Source organism: Mugil cephalus, chromosome 21, assembly GCF_022458985.1.
Source record: "Mugil cephalus isolate CIBA_MC_2020 chromosome 21, CIBA_Mcephalus_1.1, whole genome shotgun sequence".
Classification (NCBI taxonomy): Eukaryota; Metazoa; Chordata; class Actinopteri; order Mugiliformes; family Mugilidae; genus Mugil; species Mugil cephalus.
The window spans coordinates 4355949-4380638 of NC_061790.1; the positions used below are offsets into that span (position 1 = coordinate 4355949).

The window sequence follows — 24690 nt, forward strand, 5'->3', positions numbered from 1 at the left end:
GACACTGGGCTGGGACTCTCCTCTCCTCTCCGGGGACGCTGCTAACTTGCCGTGGGGTCTCTCAGGCTGTCAAAGACGCTTTTAGGAAAATGCTAAGCGTCGTCAGACGTTTAATCAAATTCCATTTGTTGCCACAATATCGCCTTCGAGAACTCGTTGCAGGTTGCAGAGTCTGCATCTTTTGCAGGTTCACTTCCATCCATGCGAGTGTAGCGTCGGCACAGCAATAGAGCTAAGGGGCGGCTAATTAAAAATGCAGCGACACCGACACGAAGCACTTTCGGTCTGATTATTACCAGTGCCATTATGCTACCATGCATATAAATTCATACAGTTTTCTGTCTCTCGTGCGTTTGTTTGTACACCAGGATGTCTCCAGGCAGCGAGAGCTACAGCCTGGCCTCCTCCCTGGCTTTAGGTCGCTCCCCTCACAACCGCAGCTCCCCCAGCAACTTGTCCTGTTCCAGCGATGCCTCCGGAAGCTCTGCTCACTGGAGGCAGAAGTCCATGCCTGAGCAGTAAGCAGTTTCTTTTTCTTTTCTTTTTTTTTTCTGATGATATATCACATGGGAAAAAAAGCAAAATGAATAAGTCCAGTCGGTATCACTTTGCTCTGAAGTTCTGACTTTGTGATTCCGTTTTTCATCTTATGTTAATATTACTGAAAGGAAAGAGAATGCGTGATCAGATGTATATCAGTTTTTTTTTTTATCTTTAGAAGAAAACGAAGTGAAATTACTTGCGATATGGCACAAGTTGGCTTGAAATAAATTGATTTCACAGTTGTAACAGTGTACGGCAGTAGTGGAGTGGAGCGAGGTGTTAGCATTTGTGCAGAGATAACTCCTTATTTTACCTCCGCCCACCACTGCCAGTGAGAGAACGTATTATATTTTTAATCTCTCATTTTCTGTCATTTGTAGCTCTGTTTTTTTTTTCTTTTTTTAAAGTAAAAGTTTCGCGTACGTATGTGCATTTAGGTTTGCAGGCAGCCGCCATTCTCCGATGTCCACGGAGAGACGGGAGGTGGGCGGAGAGGGCGGGTCCAGCGGAAAGTCCACCCCCAATTGGTCGAGAATGGAAGAAGGGGGAGGAGCAGAACGAGGGTCAACAGGTGTGAATATCTTATCTCGTATCTGACAGTGTCAATCAGCCAAAACATTATGACCACTGACCGGAAAAACGTCGACCGTCTTGTGACAGCTCAGCGTTCTGCTGGGAAACTTTTAGACTTGGCATTCATTCATGTGGAACTCACAACTCGAAAAAGCATGAAGGAACGCCATTCCCTGACAAGTCCTACGCAAGATTAGGAAGGTGGTCATAATGTTATGCCTGTTTGGTGCGTATAGCATACCAGAATTTGAATGCATTTTTGTTAACTGCGCGTGCAAAGTATGTGTTTTTCTTTGTGCAACGAAAGGGAGGGCAGTTGACTTTTCAGAAGCAATGAAGGGAAAAGAAGTCATCCATATTTATCTGTGTTGCCAAATCCTTTGAAATGACAGGTATTTCCTAGCGCGCACGCGTGCTTGTGTGTGTGTGCGCTTCCTCATTCGCAGCAGCTTTTTTCCCCCCAGTGCTGAGATACCAACTCTTGACAGCAGCCATGCAGCCTCAAACGGCTCTTCCTCCTCCTCCTCCTGTCTCCTTCCACCTCCTTCTCTCTCTGCTAGCCGTGAATAATATTCCCTTCACAGAAAAAGGTCGTAATGTCTGTGCAAACAACATTAAAAAAAAAAAAAAGGTGGAAACATAATGAGACAAACAGAAAAGGAGAGGGAGAGTTATTGAATAGGGGGAAAAGGAGGTGTTCAGATGGTGCTCCTGCTTACGGTGAATGACTTTTTTTTTGTTCTTTGTCGCTCTCCTTTCTATTCTGTGCGGTTTAATAAAGAAATTCCTTTCTTTCCTGTCAAAACAAGTGGCCAACCTAGTCATTGTGTCCCTTTCCTTCCTTCCCTCCCTACAGCCTGTCCCTCGTTCTCCACTGCTACTTATGTTTGCCTCTCATTCATCTTTTTATTCTCTCGTACATTCCCTCTCATTTAATTGCGAGCGGTTCTCCCATGCGCCGTTTTTAGGAGCTTTCTTCTTTATTCAAGTTCGCCCTCTGGAAAAACCACAAAGGCCGCGTTTTTCCTCCACCGCTTCCCTGATTCCCAGCAAGATGCCGCCTCGGTCGGTTTGTTGACCGGCCCACGGCTTCGGGCCTCAACCTGTTCCCGGGGCCTTAGTCTTTCATTTTCGCGGTTGTTTATAGCGTTTATGTCCTTATTGGTCAGGGTGGAACAATGCAGACGGGGCCAGCTCGGCCGGAGTCAGCCAAGAGTCCGGTCCGCTCCGCTGTCTCTGCGGTTTAGGCTTCTGTCCCTTCCTCTTCCTCTCATTTTTACCCCTTGACCTACTAGTCTTCCACAAGGATGATGTGGCCGCGCTCTGTCCAGAATTGAAAGAAATTGAAGTCAGACAGAGGACACTTTTTTTGCCTATACTTTCTGTTGCACGCAAATTGCAGAGTAATTATATCTTTAATTATTGCAAGCGAATTCTATGCTTTTCTTTTCGTTCTTACTTGCCGTGCAACAACAACGACTGCTGCGAAAGTACGCGGTGCTCAGATGTGTCGTGACATACGCTGCATAAGCACAGGAAGTCAAACAAGCAGGCGTGCACACGTGCAACCATCTCTAATTAGCGCTGAGCACCCCGTGGGCTGCGGCGCGCAGAAGAAACTATGCAGAGTAATGAATAATCTAAGAGAGATGAATCTTCATTTCTTGATTTACCCCAGCAGATGTTATGATGCCCCCCTTAGAGCCCTCTCGTGGTGTTATGGTCATTAGCTGCACGCTCTGCATGTCTTGTTGCATAACGTCCAGAATTATACAATAGTCCCATTTAGACCCCAAGTTTTTTTTTTTTTTTTTGCTTCAGGACACATAACGCACAACATCCACTCACGCGGCACAGCTTGCCCAGAACAAACAAAGCCAGCAGGGACCGTCTGGGGACGAATCTGTGTTTGAGGCGCGACACTTTTGATGACAAGTGATCTGGGTTTCTGTTCTCGGACATGGCAGGGGCAAGAGTGGAAGCAACCCCGGTGTTTGCCAGCCTCCTGGAATCCAAGCCGCTGCAGTAGCACACACAAACGAGCAGAGAGAGAGAGAGAGAGAACAACTTCTCTGTTGATTCATCAACAAATCATCTGGTTGTGCTGCAGGGTTTGCGCATGAATTTGTCACCCACCCCAGCTGAGTGTAATACTCTATTTATTGCAGAGGCTCCAGTCTCCAAATCGGGCCAAGGATACTCGGGAGCTCCCCGCATCCAGAGGCAGGAGCAAGTCATCCATCTGTCCCCGAAGAAGGGCAGCCAGGTCAGGCTTCACTCCTGAAATGTTGGCTTCAAATGCTTTATATCGTAGGTCTTCAGCAGGGGGGACCGTGACCCCTAGGGGTTCCATGGAAGTATTGCAGGAGGGGGTTGCAAAACCTTTGGTTGATTAGAAATTTCTTATATTTTTTTATTAAATTTTTTATAATTTTATAAACTTTTCTTTAAATTGTTGTAAAACAACTTGTGATGCTTTAAATCATCATCATGTCATAATAATAGAGATTCACTGGTCAAGAAGAACCATGTAAACCAGGGGTTGAAGACGTTTTTCAGGCCAAGGACCCCCAAACTGATGAAGAGATTAAGTAGGGACCAAACTACCTACTATATGTATTAAACTCAGCCTAGTGCTATTTATAAACATACATTATTATTATCATTTTACATTCAATATTAAGCTATCCCTTATCCCTTTACCAAAATATGTTGGATGGATTCATGTTAATGTGAAATTTAAATTTGTGAAAATATATGAAAAATGTTCAATCAACCAAAGATTTTGGTTGCAGTACCTCCGCAGAACCCCTAGGGGTCACAGACCCCCTGTTAAAGACCTATGGCTTCTAGCATGGAAAAGTATGGCATTTGATTTTATAAATTTCCAGGTCTGAAAAAGTATGCATGGAAAAATATTAATGTTTCCAAGACTGTTACGCTGATCAATTTTCTAAAACATAAAATTATGAATGTCTTAAAAATAAGTGGTTTGTTTGTGTGAGACTCACATTAGGCAGATGATCACTGATGGAATATCCATGTGCAACTTTCATTAATAATAGCTTTAATTTTCTAGAAATGATTTACATAAAAGCATATATATTAATGGAAATTATGAATAATTCCATAATTTATTTCCATTATACACAACTATTTACTCAAATGCCATAAATTAGATTTCTATTTTACAGAAATGTATGGAAAAAGTATGGAATTTTTTAAATTTCCAATGTGTTAATTGTCTGTCTTCTCCACAGTCGGACGGCCCCTACTCCGGCCACTCCAGCAGCAACACCCTGTCCAGCACAGCTTCCAGCGGGGGCCACAGCGACAGCGACAAATGGTACGAGATGGGGGCGGGCGGAGGATCCAGCGGCGACCAGGGCGACCCGGAGCCCAACGGCCTGGGAGGAGGCGGCTACCTCCAGGGGGCCTCGGCCGACAGCGGCATCGACACCAGCTCTTACGGCGGCGGCGGCGCCTCGCACCACGCGCACCCCCACTCCCACCACGGCAGCACCTCCTCGCTGCTGGCGCCGAGCGGGGGCAGAGACAGAGACAGAGACAGAGACAGCCGGGAGAGGTCGTCGTCCCCCTGGCACAGTCCCACCGAGGGAGGCCGCAGGATGCTGGAGAGGTCGCCCGCCGCCGCCGAGTCTCCCGGGCCTCCCGGAGAACGGAGCCTGGACTCGACGGGTCGAAGCCCGCCCACTCACCTCCTGGTCAGGGACAGCAGCACCTACAGCCTGAGCGAAGCCGGATCACACTCGAGGTCCGTTCGCGTGCGTGCGTCTTAAAGCTGCGGTTATTTACGCCTTTAAAAAAACGCTTCCAGCAGTTTTCACCTGAGCAGTTCCAAAACAAATATTCCGAGTTCTGATATGATTAATGAGTCGAGACAGACGATGAAAACATTTTAGATTTGTGTGTTATTTTTCTCAGTGTTGCTTCTCGGAAAAACCTTTTCACAACCCAACGAAACAAATCAGACGAGGGGTTGAGCTGCTCTCAGCTCATAAACACGTAGTGACCTGGAATGATTCCGGGTTGATTTCGGTGCCTGGGAAACTTACACCGAGCCAAGTTCTTAGTAAAACCACGTCCAGCTCATCTTAAAGAGCTGTTTACCCTTAAAGAAACATGATCTCGCCCCGAGCTGCGGTGTCCAACATCTGGAGCAGACACTGGCAAACACTATCAGGGGACTGAGTTTCAAATAATTAAGTGCATTTAATTACTTACCTCTTTTCACCAGGCCACACATATATAGTGAGAATCAGATTATCTCTCAGAGCTTTAACTAATTAGAGCTTTAATATTAAATTTGACCTCATTCATTTTTTTTTTCCCCCTGACCTCTGCAGCATGTTTCCAATTCGTCTTTTCTGGAAACTGAGTGTAACTTCTCCTCTTATCTTTCCACTTGGGCCTCAGGAAATGTGTAACACGTGTCCTAACTCTTTTTTTTTTTTTTTTTTTTGCGTAGCTGAAACTGGCGTGTAGCGCCGAGGGAACTCCAGCGGAGTCGCTCTTCCTGTTTGAGTAAAGTCTTAATTGAGCGCTTCAGATGGAGTTACAGTTCACGACCCGGGCATCATCTGTCCAGCATTTAGGGTGCATTGGTTTTCTGTCACAAGCAGAAATAAGACTGTAGTAAAATGAAATAATAACTGACCTGTGTGCGTCCTCTCTGGGAATGAATTAATGTTACATGATTAAGCTTTTTTATTAATAGATTTTTTTAAGGGCTTAAAAGATTTAGATCCTCTTCTCTAAATAATACAGACATCCGGTTGAGTATTAAAAAAAAAAAAAAATCCTGCCTCTGCTTTAAGATGGATTTTAAAACCTCGGATTATGACGTAACTTCTCTTTCCCCCCGTTTCTTTCCTCTGACTCTCAGTGCTCGGCACTCGGGCCATAGCTCTCCCAGAGAAGAGTCGTCCTCTTCGGCCACGTCCCCTTCATCTCAGTCCTCAGTGTCCCCCGGGCCCAAGAGCTTCTACCCCCGGCAGGGAGCTCAGTCCAAGTACCTGATTGGCTGGAGGAAGCCCGGCTCTACTATAAATTCTGTCGACTTCGGAGACACTCGCAAGTAAGGACAGATGGAGCAAGCAAAGTTGGACATTCCCTTTTCATTTCTAGAGTTGCACACGGGAAAAGGTCGTCTTGCACAATACAATTTATCACTGTTTATCTCAGAGCAACTATAAGATCTGCATCTTACTCATGCATCCACTTTTGTTTGCTGTTAATATTTTACTTCTAGTAATAACATATGTACAACTTGATTTCCCCCTTGTGGCTAAAGAGGGTATTACACCAAAGACTGTAATGCAATTACTAAATGCGTTTTTCAGTGTTATTATTTCAACATAACAATTATCTGTGCAGGACAATGCGCTAAATATGTCTGTGCGTGTTTCAGGAAATCTCCAGGAGAAGGTGGAGTAGATCTGATTCCAACACCGGCTGCCAGGCCATCGCTCAGAGACATGCACTCGCCCCAGCCTCACGCAAAATCGACTATTGAGGAGGACGTGAAGAGGCACGGTGCTCCCGACAGTCCTCCACCGCCACGCAAACACAAGGAAAAGGTAATTTAATGCTGCGAGGATGGCCAATATACTAAAATTAGAAGCTGCTAGGAGGATTTCCACAGTTATTGGTGAGTTGAGTTGTATTAGTGTAGCCTCTTATCAAGAAACACAATCTGTTTTCCAGGAAACTTAATGGAAATGTTTGTTTTTTGTCATCGCTATAACCTCCCCAAACTTTTATTTAGTATGCATTTTTAATTTCTCTGAGGTATTTGGGATTAGTAGGACCTAAGACATAGAAACTAAGCATCGTCTTTGAACAGGAAGTAGTCGTTTTTGGAAAAAAAAAACAATGTCCTCATGTGTGGACACTGGGATTATTCCGTTATTTATATTATAAAGAAGTCACCAATGTATGATAAAATATAAAACTGCTCATTTTAATACCTGAACGTGACTGTGCAAAGACAGAGCAATGAAGTCCCAACGTCCTCAAACAAGTACTTGCTAATCCAATCCAACTTTATTTATAAAACAACCATAAGGTACCAAAGTGTTGTACAAAACAATAAATATAAGACAGCAAATAAAAGACATAACAACTCGCCCCGGGCATAAATACAAAATAAATTAAAAGACATAAAACATCAGTAAAAACGACTATATCATAATTAGCCAAAATTGCTAATTTGATAATTTGCGGCCTAAATGGACATGGGGGAAAAAATAAATAATAAGAACTATCTTAGACACATATCTCGTATCACTCCACCGCATGTCAGAGAGCAATTTACACTCTTGACAGCTTTAGTTACTTTGTAAATTATAATAATGTCATTTGGATAATCCATTATAAAATATTTTTAATACTATTATTATTAGCGACTTGTCAGTATTTAATCCTTCTCCACTTTTACCGATAAACACTTAAATGCTTGATTTAATGATTTCATACGTCTAGACGGGTTATTTATTTTACCCCCATGTCCCTTTAGGGGCTCCGTAAACTCAGAACGGAAATATTAATAAGCATAAATAATAAATAACCTTTGCTACCTTTGCTGGTTTAAATGAAGCAGAATAAGCTGCATTAAAACCCAAAACTTGACGTCCCCATATGAGGACGCAGGGTATCAGGAGGTATCAAACCTAAAACTAGACACTGAAGCTCCTGGTCTCTTCACAGGTGTTACATCAGATAACGTATAGTATTTCCTCACCACTTTGATCCTTTTATCCCCGGCACAGCATAGCCAGAAAACACCGCCCGGTCAGCCCCTGAGCCGCCGCCGCTCGCTCCATCGCACCCTGTCGGATGAGAGCATTTATCGAGGCCAGCGCCTTCCCTCCCTGGCCGACTCGGTGACCGAACCGGCGCTCGCCGCTGACGTTCTCTTCAGCTGCTCCACTCTTCCACGCTCGCCCACCACCCGTGGCGTGCCCCTCAGACGGCCTTCCTACAAGCTGGGCGTCAAACTCCACGGTAAGAAGGAGGGAAGAGGAGGAGGAGGGGGGACGAGCTCTGTGGGCGTATCACACAGATATTTCACCGCCGACTTCCACTCACTTCATGTTGTTCCCCAGTTAATGTGATGTCCTAAATGAAAACTGATCAAGCAAATGTGATAAACACGTAGTTAAATGTGGGTGATGCACCTCATCATATTTTCTGCACAGTTGTAGGACTATTAAAAATGAGCGCGGAACAAAGGTGCTGATGCATTTTCTTTTTTATTAAATTATAAATGTGATGAACTTAGAGCCGGTGTGTGTGAAAGATCCCTTTTCAGTAAAGATGTGTATCTGCTGCCCCCTTCTGATCAGACGTGCATATTGTTCAAAGACGTTGAAACATTTTTTTTATTTTACAACTTTTCCACAAGGTGACCTCTCGGCGTCCGACACGTCACTGGTGGATTTGGTGGAGCGTCATCGTGGGCCCCTCCCTCAGGAGCTGATGCCCCTCCCCTCTTCAGACAGAGACAGCCCCCTGGAGTGGACACACCTGGTGGACGTGGCCAGCACCTTCGAGAACGACAGAAACACACACTATGGTATAAATTCGCTCAGTGAGCTCCCCGTTAATGAAAGGTCCTCGGCGTGTTTTTACATTTTCTCTCCTCCTTTCAGTCCAGAGAAGTTTCGTGTTTGGGGATTCAAACCACCGGAGCAGCGGCGCCTCCAGCCCCCAGCAGCCCCACATAGAGCTGCAGCCTGCGCCACTGTCACGGCCCTCATCAAGGTCTTTTTTTTTTTTTTTAATTTTTGATTTATATCTATTTACGCTGCACCATCTATAGAGGGGTATGAACGTGACGTCACAACTAGCGAAGTCTCCATGGTTACGGCCACTTAGCGGCAAAAAGTGACAGTTGAACGTGGAGATTAGCAGCATTAGATTGAATCACAGGCTTTAATAGCGTCAAAATTTTTAAATGACTGAACCAATTTGAAAAGCAGCCAGAGATATATTTTTACAGACATCTGCCAAAGAACAGAGAAGTAAATGGATCACTGCATTAGAAGAAACAACTGGAATCCAGGCACAGAAACCTGGTGTTGTGGTTCACATTTAGTGTCAGGTATTATTAATTCATGATGTATTTTTTAATTAAGTCGTACCTTAAGTTACTTATTAAGTTACAGTTAAGTTATATGGCTAACGTTACTTCTCGGTAAAGCTCTTAGCGTTAGCATCTTTTATTTAGGTTCATTTATTTAAACCAAAATGAACTAAAACTAACTTAAACCAACTGAAACTGAGGTTAATCCACACTAGTTCATATGGATCATTATTGAATTCAATTGTCTTAAATATGATCTGAAAATCAACATTTGTCCCAGTCTCCTCATATTTACTGATAAATGTCACCATGTTTTTGCCACTCAGGGGGGCAGTGAAATCAATGCATACCCTCTATTGACACCTGTTGTTGGACATTCATAAAGAGACTGTTTCTTGACATCGTCTGGATTGTGTCCAGATTGATTTTAGAAAGTCTGCACAGTTGGAAAAAAAACAAACACACACATAAAAACAAAACATGAAATCCTATTTTTTGCAAACTCTAAACTGGACAACATGGAAAACAACAGGCCCTCAACAAAATGTGACCAAATATTATCATCTAGCACTGATGGTTTAGCTGGTAAAGTGACACGCAAATATAATGTGATCATTTTCAAATAACGTTCACTCCTAAAGATCTAAGAAACAAATCAGATTTCACTGTCAGCGTCTGTTGCTTTCCTTTCTGAAGGAAACCTCAATACAAGCAAATCATTGTGGCGCTCCAGACCTTTGCTATTTATAGCGCAATAGAGCAATTTATATATATATATAAATTGGTTCATGTTAGATTAGATTAGACTCAGATCATTGTTTATGTTATTGAGCACAGCAAGCACCAGTTAAACTGAATGCAGTTTAGCGTCGTCCTAAACAGTAGCAAGTGAGTGTGGAAGGATAAAGGATGAGCATTTATTTCATTTTAATGAAAAACATCACATGAATGCTGTTCTGTCCCTCCCTGTTTCGTCTTATTTATGTGTGATGACCATAGACTGTATATAAATATGGACAATGTGTCCCCACTTCAGGCTCACACCACTTTTTTTTAAAATTAAACTTTTAATTAATACTACATTCTGCTCTACCTCCACTAGTTACAAAGAAATGTTTGAATTATACACTGTACTATATATTTTTTTTTTAATTTACAACTTCCAATGCTTTACAGAGCGGTTGGCACGGCAACTGGTGGTTGCCATGATGTCACTGTCATTGTGTTTCCATAGCATTAAATAACTAACTAAAACAAAACATCAACATTATATTAACGACCTAAAATGACAGAAACCGTGAAGGAGGCGGAGCTTATGACCTATACTGCCACCAGACACCAGGTGGAGCTCTACTTACTGTGTCCATCTTTGTAGCGTCTGTGGCGGTGATGAATAACAGTGATGTGAAGCAGAATTCACCTTAGAGAAAATGGACTTTTATTCACTTTTTGTCACAGTATAGAAAAGCACAAGTGACATTAATGACGTCGCTGAAAGCCATGCACAGAACCAGGGTGAACACTAAACTTGTTTTTATTTTATTCTTTTTTTCCACAGTGAGGGTCACATAGGGCTGGAGAGGAAGGTGACTAAACTAGAGGCCATGGTGAAGATGCTCCAGGAGGATTTGAAGAAGGTGCGACAGAACACAAACACACACACAAACACATGAAATGAATTCGCAGTCCCAGCTGATTTGCATGCACTGTGTGAACACTTCCCTTCATGTACAGTACGCACGCCGCCTCAACTCTACTCCTCTCTGCTGTGCTTCAGGTTTATTTTCTGGCTCTTTTTTTTTTTTTTTTTATTTCAGCTGCCAGCAGGGGTGAAAAATGAAAGGCTTGGCTTGATTTGCATACAGCGAAACAGGGAGCGAGGGGGATGTAAATAAACACTTCGTCTGCAATAGAAAATATACAGTCAGCACTTGAGCGCTGCCAGTGTTGTTTTTTGTTCCACTCCGCCGCCTCAGATTTTTACCACCATCACTTAAAGTTTAAATCGCCTGGAGAAAAAAAAGGAGTGAGAGTTTTTACTGTAAGAGTTTTGTTTAGTTTGTATTTGCATTTGTACATTTGTAAATGCGTTTGTTTTACTTGATGTTATGCAGATTTTTTTGAAAGCTCACTAATGGCTGCTTCGCAAAATTGTGTAGTTGATTGGCAGAAGATTAGTTGGTAACAATTTTTAAGCAGGAATGTCTGATTATTTGGTGATTTTATTAATAAATTCAATATATATATATATATATATATATATATACTGTATATAGGTGAGGATGTCACTTTTGCCTCTGAGGAAGCTGTCAAACATTTTGTTATTTAAATTCTTATTTGTCAGTGAAGAAAATTGCATTTCCTTCCAGTGCTTCCTCACAGAGCTGCAGACAAACGTTGCTCTCGGCGATAACGTGCAGTAGACGTGTCGCCTCGTTCTCAGCAGTGGAGGCCTAATAGATCCCCTGCTGCTGTTCTTGTGAAGCTTTGAGCTGCTAGTTGCTGACTTTTCTGGCCCACCTAATGAGTCTGAACTCTTATAGCAGGATTGCTGCAGTTTGATGTGTTTGGTCAAATTCCCAAGGAACTTTTTTATAGGGCTGGGCGGTATATTGCATAATCACATGTTCACAACATTTTCTACTGGTTGAGAGAGGAATTAATGCAGTAGATTGACTAAGGATGAACTATTTTACTGTGAGGATGAGTAAATATGGTAGAATAATTCCACTCTAGTAGTAAAACAGGTTTGCGTGAACCCGTGTTAGCGCTGCCTGCTGATGTGGAAATCTGGGGATGAAATTAAGAAACAGGGACTTGACATATATATTCATATTTACTCTGCTGTGTCCATCATGCTAGGATATGATAATAGCAGCGCAACCAGCTACCAGCTTTTTTGGACATTTACAGCTTGAAGATAAATAATAACAATAATAACAAAAATGGTAACAAAAAAACTGCCAAGATGAAATCAAGCATTCACTGTTAGACAGGACAAGATGTTACAATCACTTGAGCCAAGATCCCAGACAAAACACATTTAGAAGCAGGCTAGCATTCAGCTAGCAGCTAGCAAAAAACAAGACACCAGCAGCCAACCAGCCTGTCATTGGGGTTTTCAAGTGGGCACTTCCCTCCCTTCCTTTACAGATGTTTTGTTAAATTAGGCCCACATTAATCTTGACTTATTTATTCATATCTAAACATATTTAAACAGCTATATCTGTAATGTCAATAGCAGCACAACCAGCTACCGTAATAACTGTAGTCTGCGTGCAACATTTTTTTTTCTCTTTCACAAAAAGCTAAAATTGGGGACCTTTTCAATGACAACTTTAGCTGGGGGGCAGGTCATCCAAAACGGAGACATCTAGTCACCCTTTAAAAAAAAACAAAAAAACACACACAAGTCTTCTCGTTCTGCCACTTTATTTTTCGGACCTTTCCATCTTCATGATACCTCACAGCGATGCAGTCGCACTATGTGTGTTCAGAAGCGCTACATTGAAAATGGAAAATTCATATCATAACAGAAAAAATACCGGTATTTAGTATGAACCGGAATACCGCCCAGCCCTCCTTCAATCACCTTCAGGCAAAGAAGAGCTCAAATCATCCCACTGCGGAAGTATTGGTAGTAGTGGCTTTCTGGCCTCAACATTTGCACTGCAAAAAAAGAAATTTCAAGCAAAAAATCCTTGTGTCAGAGAAACAAATCTTACATTTGTTCAGAGACAAGAACTTTTTCGTAACAGAAGAATGTCTAGCTTCTTTCTAGTGATGCTGTTTTGCAGGATTTATCTTCGTTCTGCTTCTGTCAGATTCAAATTCTTCCATTTCAGTGTAATTTCTTCCTTAATTTTGCTCCATGGCTGGTTTTTATTTGACCTAAACCTTCCTTCCTCCGCCCTCTCACAGGAGCGTGAGGAGAAGGTGCGTCTTCAGGCTCAGATCAAGAGGCTGTGGGAGGACAACCAGAGGCTGCAGGAGGAGTCCCAGACCTCCGCCGCCAAGCTCAAGAAGTTCACCGAGTGGGTCTTCAACACCATCGACATGAACTGACAAAGCCTGGACGGAGCGAGGGGGGAACGACGTTAACAAAAAAAAACAAAAAAACAACTGTAAATGTTGGACGCAATTAGCCTGATGCTTATAAAAAACCATCCTATACATCAGTAGGTATTATATTCGACCCGTGTCCACCCTCTGTTCAACCAGCTTCTAAAGATATTTGATGACGGGTGTCATTCATCAGATAATACCCTCCAGTGGGACCTGTTAATCTTTCTCTTGTGACTTTTTCTTGAAATTGCCAACAAGGAGGAAGCCGCTCTCCTCTTCTTTCTGCAGACTTTGCCTCTTGCACTTATTCCAGAGGTGAATGTGATGTTCCTTCCTTCCTTCCTGCCATCTTTTCTCCGTGGACGTGCTTCTCTTTTTAGGACATTTGGCCTTCTTCTTTTTTTTTTTTTTCTTCTTCTTTCTCTAAAAAGAGACTTCAATTTTATTTTATTTTTTGGTGCCATATCAAACCTGCCACAGCCGAGGGAATCACAGCGTCATCCGTACGCACCACCGAGCCGGCAAAATAAATCCGAAGCCGCAACAACCACGTCGTTTCCTTCACATGTAAATGACGCGAAGGAATTTTCGTGTTTCCTCTCGTGAAACCACTTCACTGATCCGCCTCGGCTCGGGAGGGAATCCTGGATTATTTGTACAGTTTTTTTTTGTTTTCCTCCTCTGTCTCCTCTCCTCAGATATGGATTACAACGTCCTTTCTGTCTCTACAGCACAAACCAACTCCCCCCGACAGAGGAGTCGAGGTTAAAAAGCCATCGGCAAGCAGTGCCACAAAAAACACGACTGATCCTTGTGCTTTGGTTTATCCGAAAAATGTATGTGTCTTATAAAAGCAATAGGAAGAACTCCTGTGTTTCTCTCTCCGAAAAAACAAAAACAAAAAAAAAACAAATAAAGGGAGAACTTTCTCTGGGAAGAAGCTTGAAGTGGGGAAAAAGGATGATTTTAGAGGGTACCGACAAAATCTGCCGCACAAGAGCCTTCATCCTTTTTCCGCTCGCGAAAATGGAAAGTCGAGGACTCGTCATCCCACTGTTTGGAATACAGAGAGCAGGCTGATTGTAAATGTAAATGACAGAGACATTTTTTTTGGAGGGGGGGAGGAAAAGTTTGGAGAATTTTTTTCTTTCTTCTTTTTTTTTCCCCCCGGTTTAATTTATTTCCTTGTATTATAATTCCAATAAATAAGTTGCTCTACTCGTACAGTACAACTGACATCAGTGTTTAGTTTCCTCAAGACTCACTAGCTACATTATTTAAATGGCTTTCTTTCTTAATTCTGGCTAAAGCCCGACTATATGCTTTTTATTCTGTATTATGTTGTATTTCGTGGTGCCCGAGCCTGCTGTCGTGTTGCTTACAGTGCCCTCTAGTGGTGACCAGTGGAAATGTCATGATTTGTAACTGTGCTGCCAGTCACTCTTGTATTTTCTTTTCTTTTCTTTTTTTTTTATTTTTCATTTTTTTCCTTCCTCTTCAGCAATCAGTCAGACATCAACCCGGGAAGCCACACAACAAAAAAAAACAACACACAGGACAGGAAGAATAATCAGAAGCCAGCTCTGAGAGACAATCAAAGGTTGATTTTTGATATTAAAAAAAAAAAAAAAAGGAGCAGACATGAGGTGTATGCATGTGTGTGTGGATGTTGTCTAGTCCTCAGGTTCAGGATATTTCCAAAACCTAATGAAAATAAGAGGGAGATACAATACCTCCTGTACTTGTGTGTGTGTGTAGTCATCGTGTGAATGTACATCAGTGTATCCAGCCGTGCCTACAGTCACTTATTATTGGTCATTTACTCCCAGGCAGAGCAGGGACGTGCCTTTGAAACAGCACCTGGGGGAACAGATAAAAGGGAAAAAAAGGCCCTTCTTCTTCTTCTTTTCCCTGAGACATAAACACACCTGGTACTGTAACACACACTCACCTAACGCATTTCTAATCAGGTTCATAGTCGCAGTAAATGTTTTTGCTGTTGTTGTTGTTGTTTCGGAAGGATAAGGGAACCGATGCAAGGCTTTATTTTTACCAGCCGGGGCAGAGTGTGTGTGTGTGAAGAAATGTGTCCACGTGTGTGCCTTACATGCATGCACGCACAAACACCTCATAGCAACTTTAATACAAGTGAAGCTGGAAGACGATTTCCCCTTCAAAAACACAAACTGTAGTAGTTAGTTCAGATCCGCTCGTTAATGCATTTAAAGTTCGTTACATGCTCTAAGAGATGCGAGAAATTTGTTCTCGAGAAGAAAAACTTTACTTTTTGCCAGGTTATTTAAACTTCTCAAGAAAGGCCAAGTCCTCACAGGCCCCGCCCATTGCGGCATACGTCACACACGCTAAGTATTGTGGGAGACGCTGAAGACGGACCACGCCGTTCATTCACCCACATACACTATGCTGATATCTATCTGGGAGAGATTAGCGGTTACACTGCCAATATTAGCATGTCGGAGCTAACCATTGCTTGTATATACTATGGACAAACCCATCGTAATGTCACCCGTTATGTTCTCAACCTCGAAAATGGAGCTTTCGGTCGCCATGTTGGATGAGCTTAGCTCCGCCCACACTCGGATATTCCAAATATGGACATGGGAGGAGGGGGCGTGTCGGACGTTAAGACCCGCCTACCCAACAAACTGTCCGCTACCTGTTAGCTCAGGCTATAATTGCATAATTTTAAACTTAAATAAAAATAAATAAGCGAATGAGTTAGAACAGATTTCACTTCCAGTACAGTTGTCATAAATAGTGAAATAAACTACATGGGCTCCGTTGTTCAGACCTGGAGGTTGCTGCTTAATTTTAGCATGAAGGAGCTCACTGAGTGGCCGCCAGCATTTCCGCGTTAACCACGCCCACTTCCGATTTCCGACCAATCACAGAATAGAAACCGGACACCGCCCGAGAAAAAAGTTCTGTCCTGTTCATGTATCGAGAACAAGCTGCGAGAACAAACCTCTCGCTTCTGGCGGAGGATGTAACGGCCTTAAATCTCTTAAATTGGTGCAATTAAAACCCTGCGACGCATCGGCACAAATCAAAAAGAGAATGTAAAAGAGCATATAAAAAATAAAACAAGCCTACAGAAATGTGACGTTTATGACAAGAAAAAACAAAAACAAAAAAAAACATTCAGCTCTCCGGTTCTGCAGAGAGATGGGTGAAGTCTTGGTTCTGTTTTAAGAATCTCTCATCAGCTACACAAAGTAGACCGACAGTCGGTAGCTGTTTAAACTTTTTAAAAATAGTTTTACAAGTTGGCCAGTTGTGAAAAACAAGTCATCCAAAAAATGTGAACAATACACACAAAAGTCGAGGCGTAAATGTCCCCTATTACTGATTCATTTTGTGTCTGTAACGACGTCGATGCGTAAATGATTCACTGAAGGCTTGTATTTTATTGTAAATGGAAAGCGCTATAGTTTTTAGTTGTTTTTTTTTTTTTTTGAATGGCCAAATGACGACTTGTGCAGTGCAGATGTTTCGCTTACATCTTTAAAAATGTGCATCGACTCAACCTTACACACGGCCCAGTTGTGAATGTCGTTCCAGATTTTCTTTCCTTGTTTCTGTTTATTCTCGACAGAATGATACGTGAATGTTTGGATGTTTCAGGTGTTCCATTTTTTTTATTTGTAATATTTTTTGAGAGCCTTTGCACAATGTTTTCTATAAGGTTTGTGGGTTTAAAAGGGGTGAATTTGGTCCATTCCCGTGCAAATCTTGTCTTAGATGTTGTAGTTTCCCCTGCCAGTGCAGCTCCTGACAAAAAGAAAAGAAAAAAATAGAGGAACGTGCTTCTAAAACTAAAAACAAATGTGAACCCCTAGTTTTCCTTTACAGGACAGGAGCAGGCTAGATGGTGATTGAGGTCAGTGAATGCAGCAGAGAGGAGGAAGAGGAGGGAGGAAGGCTTGACAAAGCTGCACTGCTGTGTGGTGATCCGATCAGTCTTTAAGAACAAACAGTAAGAGACAATAAACTCTGACAAAGCACACAACTTAAAGAGGTTTAAAATACTGTTTACATCCCGGATCCATTGTCTTTGTAAAATGTAAAGGTATGAAAAAGACATTTGCAGTGACCACAGTATTAAAGTTTCTGAAATAAATAAATGCCGTATCAGATACGTGCTGCTGTCCACTCATTTCTCCTGGTTACTTTTGAAAAGGCACTCCGCTGTGTTGCTTTCCTCGGTAACAGATCCACTAATAACGTCGGCTCTCTGTCGGTCTCTAATGCCTCCTGCCAAAGCTGCGGTCTGATTGCATCTCTCGGTGAGTAACTGGAGAGGGTGAGAGGTCTGGGATTTGACCTGTGGCTGCCTCCGGCTGCTGTTGTTCCTCCCCCGTCGCACCGATCTCACCTGATTGGATTTTAACTGTTCTCACAGCCGGAGCCAGAAACCACGTCTCCACTGTGGTCAGGACTGTAAGAGACGATAGTAGATGATGCACAGTTAAACTCTACTCTTTTTAAGATATACTCTTAATATATCTAAAGTTTTATTTTGACTTGCACCACCACTTCACAGGTGATAAACAAACTGCACATCTACATAATCATCACTGCAAAAAATCCCATCTTCTGAAGAAACGAGTTCAGAGTGGAAGCCAACAAAAAAGGTGATGATCAAATGGATTTGTTTTGAGTTCAACTCAGATCTCAACTATAAAACACATTTAAACTTAATATACCATAGACTGTATAAACATGTATGGTGAAAATGCTCCTCAAACATGAAGCCAAAGCAAGTAGAGCTCCTCCTGGTGGCCGGAGGCTGCAGTAAATTGCACCTCCTCCATGTTAGCAGATGGGACTCGTGCCAAACTAAAACACTAAAATACGATTGACTATATATACTATGGACAAATCCTTCGTGACCTCACCCATTGGGTTCTGAAACTCGAAAATGAAACCCAAAGTGGGCGGAGTCTGCAGTCGCCATGTTGGATGAGCCTTACTCCGCCCACACACGGATACTGTGGGTCAGACGTTGAGACCCGCCCACCCAACTCTCTGCTACCTGTTAGCCCAGGCTACCACCGGTCACTCAAAGCAGGAATGCCCTTAATTATGCAGATTTTTAAACCTTAACAAAAAATTAACAAATGTTAATTATATGTTTGTACCAGGCATGTTTAATATTGCCGTAAAGTTGGGCTTTTTAACAGGAGCCTATGGGTATTTGCTCCCTTTTGGAGCCTCAAGTGGCCACTCGACGAACAAATGCAGTTTTTTGCACTTCTGCATGGGCTTCAACAATCAGACCTGGCGGTTGCTGCTTGTAAAATACATGTGAAATAGTTTTTTGGCTTCTGTCACTTTAAGTTTTTTATATTATGTTGATGCATGTTCAAGTGTCAATGTTTTTTGGATAAGTTTCGTTTTAGTTTAGTTATTTGACGCTATAGAAACAGTGCGTGACATCATGGTGGCTAACAGTACAATGTATTATCCAACATTTCCTTCTCACTGGTGAAAGTAGAGCAGAGCGTAGGATTATTTAAACGAAACCGAACCGTACTGATCAGACTCTGGCTCCAAACTCGCAAGATGCCACAGGCCGCATCCCTGGGAAAATAGCGTCAGTTTGGCCAAAGCAAGGAAGTGGGGACACGTTGTACATATTTATATACAGTCTATGTAATTGAACTCAACATACTCCTTTAAAGCTCATTGTGTGGAATGCTAAGACTTTCTTGCATATTATGGTTTTACAGGTAGGCTTAGGCATTTATACATGAAATCATCCTAATAAAAAATGTTGTTTTGTTTTCCAGGATCAGATGTCTTAAACTGTGGAAATGACCGAAGAGAAACCGGTAATTCTATTTACCTCTGTTTCAAGCTTCCATCATTATTACAGCATAGATTTGTCTTTTGGTTGCAAACAAATTCAGGGATTTCCGACCTAAAGGTGCTGTGAGCATCTACAGTAATTAATTTGTCCACTAAAAGAAGTAATTCCTCTAAGAGAGCCGTAAACAGACTCACTGGTCCGTCGTTTTGTTGTTTGCTTGCATCCGTCCACTTGCAGTGATGCTCTGAGGCTGTTTGAGGCCAGTGATGTCTGTACAGAGGAAGGAGGAGGAGGCGGTGGTGGTGGAAGAGAGGTATAAAGCGGAGGTGGCCACAGATTAGTCATCTTTTGGTACAGGTGGAATATGTGGGGGCTGAATCACCCGCAGGTTCCTTTCAAGGATTCGTCACAGAGAGAAGTGGACGAGACCTAAAGTGAAGTCTGATCAGGGGGAACCGGAGCCTGCTGGGTTATTGTGCCGTTTGAGTCAGAAAACGAGGAGGCTATCCAAGAGTCTGATGTCAGAAGCTAATCATCTGTGATATATATAAAAAAGACAGTGAAGCTGTCGCCTTTCATTCTTTCATTTTTCTGTAGGTCACCAGTCTATCACAGGGTTAACACAGAGAGACAAGCGGCCACTCTGAGAGTCACTGATAACGAGCATGTCTTTGGGTGGTGAGAGGAAGCCCACGCAGACACAGGAAGAACATGCAAAGTCCACACCGAAAGGGCCAAGTCGGCCCATGGATTCAAACCCAGAACCTTCTTGCTGTGAGGCATCAGTACAACGAAATCAAAGCATCACAAACTGCATCATATTTAAAATTTGAACAAAGGTTCAAGTTCTCTCCACCACTTCACCATCTCCAACTCACCCTGGTTGTCCAGGGCATCTCCACTAGCCTAGCTTCTTCACAACCACAACAGGGTTCCTGTCCCTATCTATGACCTTCTACCATGCTGCTTTCAATCTCAGGCTAACTGAGGCTTTCATGCCTGTGTTTTGATCGGTAGTAGTCAAAAAACTCCTTAAAGCACCATAATCCCAGTGTTTCCTAACGTCTCCGTGCAGTTTATGTTTTGATGCTGGTTGTCGTCTTTGAACTTCCATTTATGGATTCAGATTTACCAGCCATGAACTGCTCTTTAAGATGAAAATAGTTTGACTACTAAAGACGAACCACTGGTCCGGTATCAGTGAAACTTTATCCTCTGTGCCGTAGAGCTTCATCGTTCATCGCACCAAGTGCATTGGCCGAGGAATTTCTTAATGAACACAGCGCCTGTCATCACCCTGGATAACAAACGGTCTTTTAAATTTGACTTTATGCTAAAATAATAATAATAATATACTTTGAATTGCATTTAACTCCTAATTTCCTCTATGGGAAGATTCTTCTAGTTTCTTTGTTTTGAACTTTTTTTTATACTGGATTTTTTAATTAAAAAACAAAGAACATTAATAGTCTGTGTGAGGACATGTCCAACTTGACTCAAAATTTCTGAGTTTGGGGTGATGTGGAGAAATCTCACAACAAAAACATCTTCCATTAGAAGTAGATGTGTATACTAACAGTAATTTTACCTTTGTAACAAAACTTCATGAAAATGTGCATAAGACCACAGCCTCCACTGTGCAAATAGAAGCAAGTTTTATTGTAATGTGGTTGTGTCTCCATTTCATTTCTGCCTCCAAAGAATGACCCATCTATCTGTGTACACTGACGGCTTGTAGTCATCTTCCGACTTTTCTTTCTTTCTTTCTTTCTTTCTTTCTTTCTTTCTTTCTTTCTTTCTTTCTTTCTTTCTTTCATTCTCTCCCGTCACGTACGGACCCTCGATGCTTTTATCCCACACACTCCTGCAGCCCACACAACGCCTTCATGTCTGCGCGCCGCTCTCGGCTCTTATCAAGCACTCAGGAAGAGAGGCAGGGAAAGTGGAGGTGTTTTGTTCTTCGGAGGCAGAGCTTTGTTGTTTGCTGTCATTCCAGACGCCACCGGGGCCCTTCGTGTTTTTTAAGGCAGTCCGTCGATTTACACCAAGGCCCATCGGCGTGCGTCACCGTCTGACGGCTAGACGGCTTCGGTGACACAACTTCGACATCTCTATATTTCTGTTTGGCATCTTGGGCATTAAGCTCTAATTAGTCCATTAGCAAAGACCAACAAGGAATTTAGCAGCTCAACGCAGAAATCCAACTCTTGTTTTTTTATTTATGTACTCTAGGAACGTTAACCCTTCTTGTGGTGCCCACTTGTAAACCCCGATGATGTGCTGCATACTGCCTTCAACTGTTAGGCTAGTTAGCTCGTGTCTTCTTGTTGGTTGCTAGCTGGTAGCGGACCACTAGCCTGCTGGTCAGTTGGACTGGACTTCTAAAAATCTCATTACTTATATCCCAGGGGTTGAAATCCTGGCATTTCCCACCCACACTCTACTGGGAGATAGGATTATGTGGGCTTTCTGCTGTTGAAATTGGAGAAACTCGAGACTTGATCCTTGCTTGTTAAGAACTGTGACCCAAATAAACCCCCAAAAATCTGACGTCTCCAAAAGTAAAAGAAATCAAAGAAATAAAAAAACATGTATGCAAATTATAACCCATGGACTTCAAAAGTCCCTCAATTACATACTGACCCTCTTCTAGTTTAAACGAAACCTGCTTGGCTAGGTCTTGCTAATAACAGCTAATTTAGTACACTAATTTATAAAATAAATGTTATTTTTTTTATACTTAATAAAGTTAGTTGATGGAGCAACCATCACATCCACATTACATCCCCACTTCAGATGCTTATTCTTGAGCTTCAACATTATTGTATGTTTGGATTAGCTCCTAAAATCAACTGTTCTCTCAAATTATACGGGCGCACAAAGATAAATGTGTATATGTGTGTGTGTGCAGAAGCAATAAAAATATGGGGCATCTCTCACCCAACCACTTACCAGCACACAAACACAGAGAGAGAGAGACACATCCCAGTGGGATGCTCTCTTCCTGTTTACTATCGCTCAATAATTCAGTTGGTCCAGAGTGGAGGCTATATGAGAAGATGTGATGTGTGTGTGTGTGTGTGAACAGAGAGGTCCATTAGTATCAATATGGTTTTTGACAACAGTTAGCTTGCGAGTGCGCGTATTGATTTGTGAGCTCATTGGCTTCAATTCGTTTATTTATTTATTTTTGGCCATTTGTACAGTGAGCAGCTGATGAAAGTCAGAAAGGAAGGAAGAAGAAGAAGAAGAAGAAGAAGAAGAAATGAGCCTTTGAAGCGGCGCCCTGTCCCTTCACTCTCCGTTCCACTAATGGCTCGTCGAATTAGGGCAACAAATATTTTTAGTCTCTAACACCAGCTGTGAGCATGTGCTGCCTGTGTAAGTGTAAACATGTGGTCTGCTGTTGACGTCCTTAATGCGAGACTGGGCCGCACACACATACAGGAAGCTGGGGAGTGATACCCCCCCTCAACTCCTGACTACAGTAAGCGCACAGTTTCCTCCCTCACTCCACCGTTGCATCAGATGCTTTGATGTGCCTCAGTGTTCGACCGAAAGTCCCCATCAGCGAAGAGTTTATCTGCTGTGTCTGCAGCTCCCTTGTTCGGAGCCGTTGGCCCTGCGCCCGTAGAAATTAAAAAAGATTATAGGAAGAGGAGATTGGGGGAAAGTTTGAAAAGTGAAGAAAAGAAGAGTTAGAGGGCAGAAACTTTCGATTCATCTGAGCAACGTTTGAGTGCTTTCTTCTGTAAATTGTGATAGAAATATATTATTATCTTGGGATAATTAGGTGGTTTTATCGTGGGTTCTGTTTTATCTCAATAGAACCATCTTGAAAGATTAACTTTAGAAAAACACTGTTTCCTTTAGGGCTGTGACAGACCAAGATAGATAGATAGATAGATAGATAGATAGATAGATAGATAGATAGATAGATAGATAGATAGATAGATGTACATCATGTATATTCAAATTTTGAAATTCCATGGAGAAAAATATGCTGACTGACCGCAAAGAGTGATTTGCCGGTTAAGGTTCTTTAAATCATCCTCACCTGTGATGATAACTTGGATGAGAGGAAAGTCTGCAAACAAACTTAAGGAGAATGTGTGGATGATGAGTTTGAGGTGGAGTCTCACAGTGATGAAATATAATGAAATGAAATGAAAATTTCCCCTCCTTTTGAAGAAAAGCTACACGTGTGCCAAACATCGCTCGCAAGTTAGATTTACAGAAAATATAACAGCTTTTGGCAAATTTTCACTGTTACCTTTGAATTCCACGTGGAGCCTCTAATGTTTCATTAATGATTTACTTGTAGTTAAAAAAAAAAAAAAAAAAAAAAAAAAAGACTAACCATAGACTAAAAAGAGGGGAGCTTTTCTCAGTGCCAAACAGGTTAGATGAAAGCTTGCTCTATCTGTGACTCTTACAAAAAAAAAAAAAAATACATTCAGTGACTCCTGTAGTGTTTGCCTCAGGGCTACTGCACAATTCAGAAAGACAGAGTTTAAATAAGTGATGATTCTGACCTGTGATAGGAACCAGGGCCATTAAGTCTCAACCACTAAATATCCTGAGGCAGGTACCGAAATATGATGTAATTACTTCATTTTCTATTAGAGACAAGTTTTTAAAATCAAACGCAAAGGACATTATCAGATTTATTAATGAAAATGATAGAAAACTGTGAAATTTAAATATACAGATGTATATATTATTTTATTCTGGAAGTCTTATTGATGTTGTACACTTTTTCTAGTTTTTAGTACATTTTTATTTTTATGCTTATTCAAGTGTTGTTCTTATTTTCTTGTACCATACCATAGAGCAAAGTGACCGGAGTCAAATTCCTTGTATGTGTTCACATAGCTGGCCAATAAAGCTGATTCTGATTCTGATGTACAATTAACTATACAATTAAATATCAATAATAATTTGTAAGTGTCATCCAGTACATTGCAGGAAGATAATTAAGAGAAAATCTTACCATTTACCTACAAAGAAACATATTTTCCACTTTTAAAGTCACTCTGACCACTTAGTTTAAATTTGAAATCCTAAGGTTGGAAACATCTTTAATGGTTAACCAAAAATATGCCAAACATAAGTACTGAAACATTATCTTTGAAAGCACTTGAGAAGTTATTGCTGAATGTTATGTGTATAGGTACAGAACTTTAGAACAATGCATTTGCCTCTTTCTAATATAAAACATAGAGCATTTGGCTGCAGGCTTTTCCCTGCTTTGTGCATCCATACCTATTCATGTGAGTATAGACATTATAATATGTGTCTCTCTCTCTACAGCAAATAAGAGAAAAAGCACAGACACTGTATGCTGTGAATGCTACAATGCCTTTTATGATAAATGAAAGTGGGCCATCATATATTGCATTCATAGTATTAGTTTGTAGCTTCATATCGCCATTGAAAGTCACTTGTAGCCAGTTTTTTTGTGGGTAGTGTGAATACAGATTAAGAGTGGATTCTCACTTTCATACATTTCATACACTGGCTTAGTAGGTAGAGCTGGTTGCCCATGAACTAGAAGGTTAGTGGTGAG

The 24690-nt window shown here is 41.8% G+C and overlaps 1 protein-coding gene across 4 annotated transcripts in view; it reads left to right on the top strand.

Moving 5' to 3' along the window:
* The window catches only part of sipa1l1 (signal-induced proliferation-associated 1 like 1), an 82810-nt gene extending 65349 nt beyond the window's left edge, over nt 1-17461 (top strand). For all 4 annotated transcript variants that reach the window (XM_047573653.1, XM_047573649.1, XM_047573651.1 and 1 more), the window contains 11 exons: nt 369-518; nt 981-1114; nt 3285-3382; nt 4377-4891; nt 6023-6214; nt 6548-6716; nt 7908-8142; nt 8543-8713; nt 8790-8901; nt 10782-10860; nt 13145-17461. In XM_047573653.1, coding sequence (XP_047429609.1) covers nt 369-518; nt 981-1114; nt 3285-3382; nt 4377-4891; nt 6023-6214; nt 6548-6716; nt 7908-8142; nt 8543-8713; nt 8790-8901; nt 10782-10860; nt 13145-13288 — 1999 coding nt within the window. In that variant the 3' untranslated portion in view covers nt 13289-17461. The remainder of the gene's footprint in view (nt 1-368; nt 519-980; nt 1115-3284; nt 3383-4376; nt 4892-6022; nt 6215-6547; nt 6717-7907; nt 8143-8542; nt 8714-8789; nt 8902-10781; nt 10861-13144) is intronic.
* Nucleotides 17462-24690: the final 7229 nt, after the last annotated feature.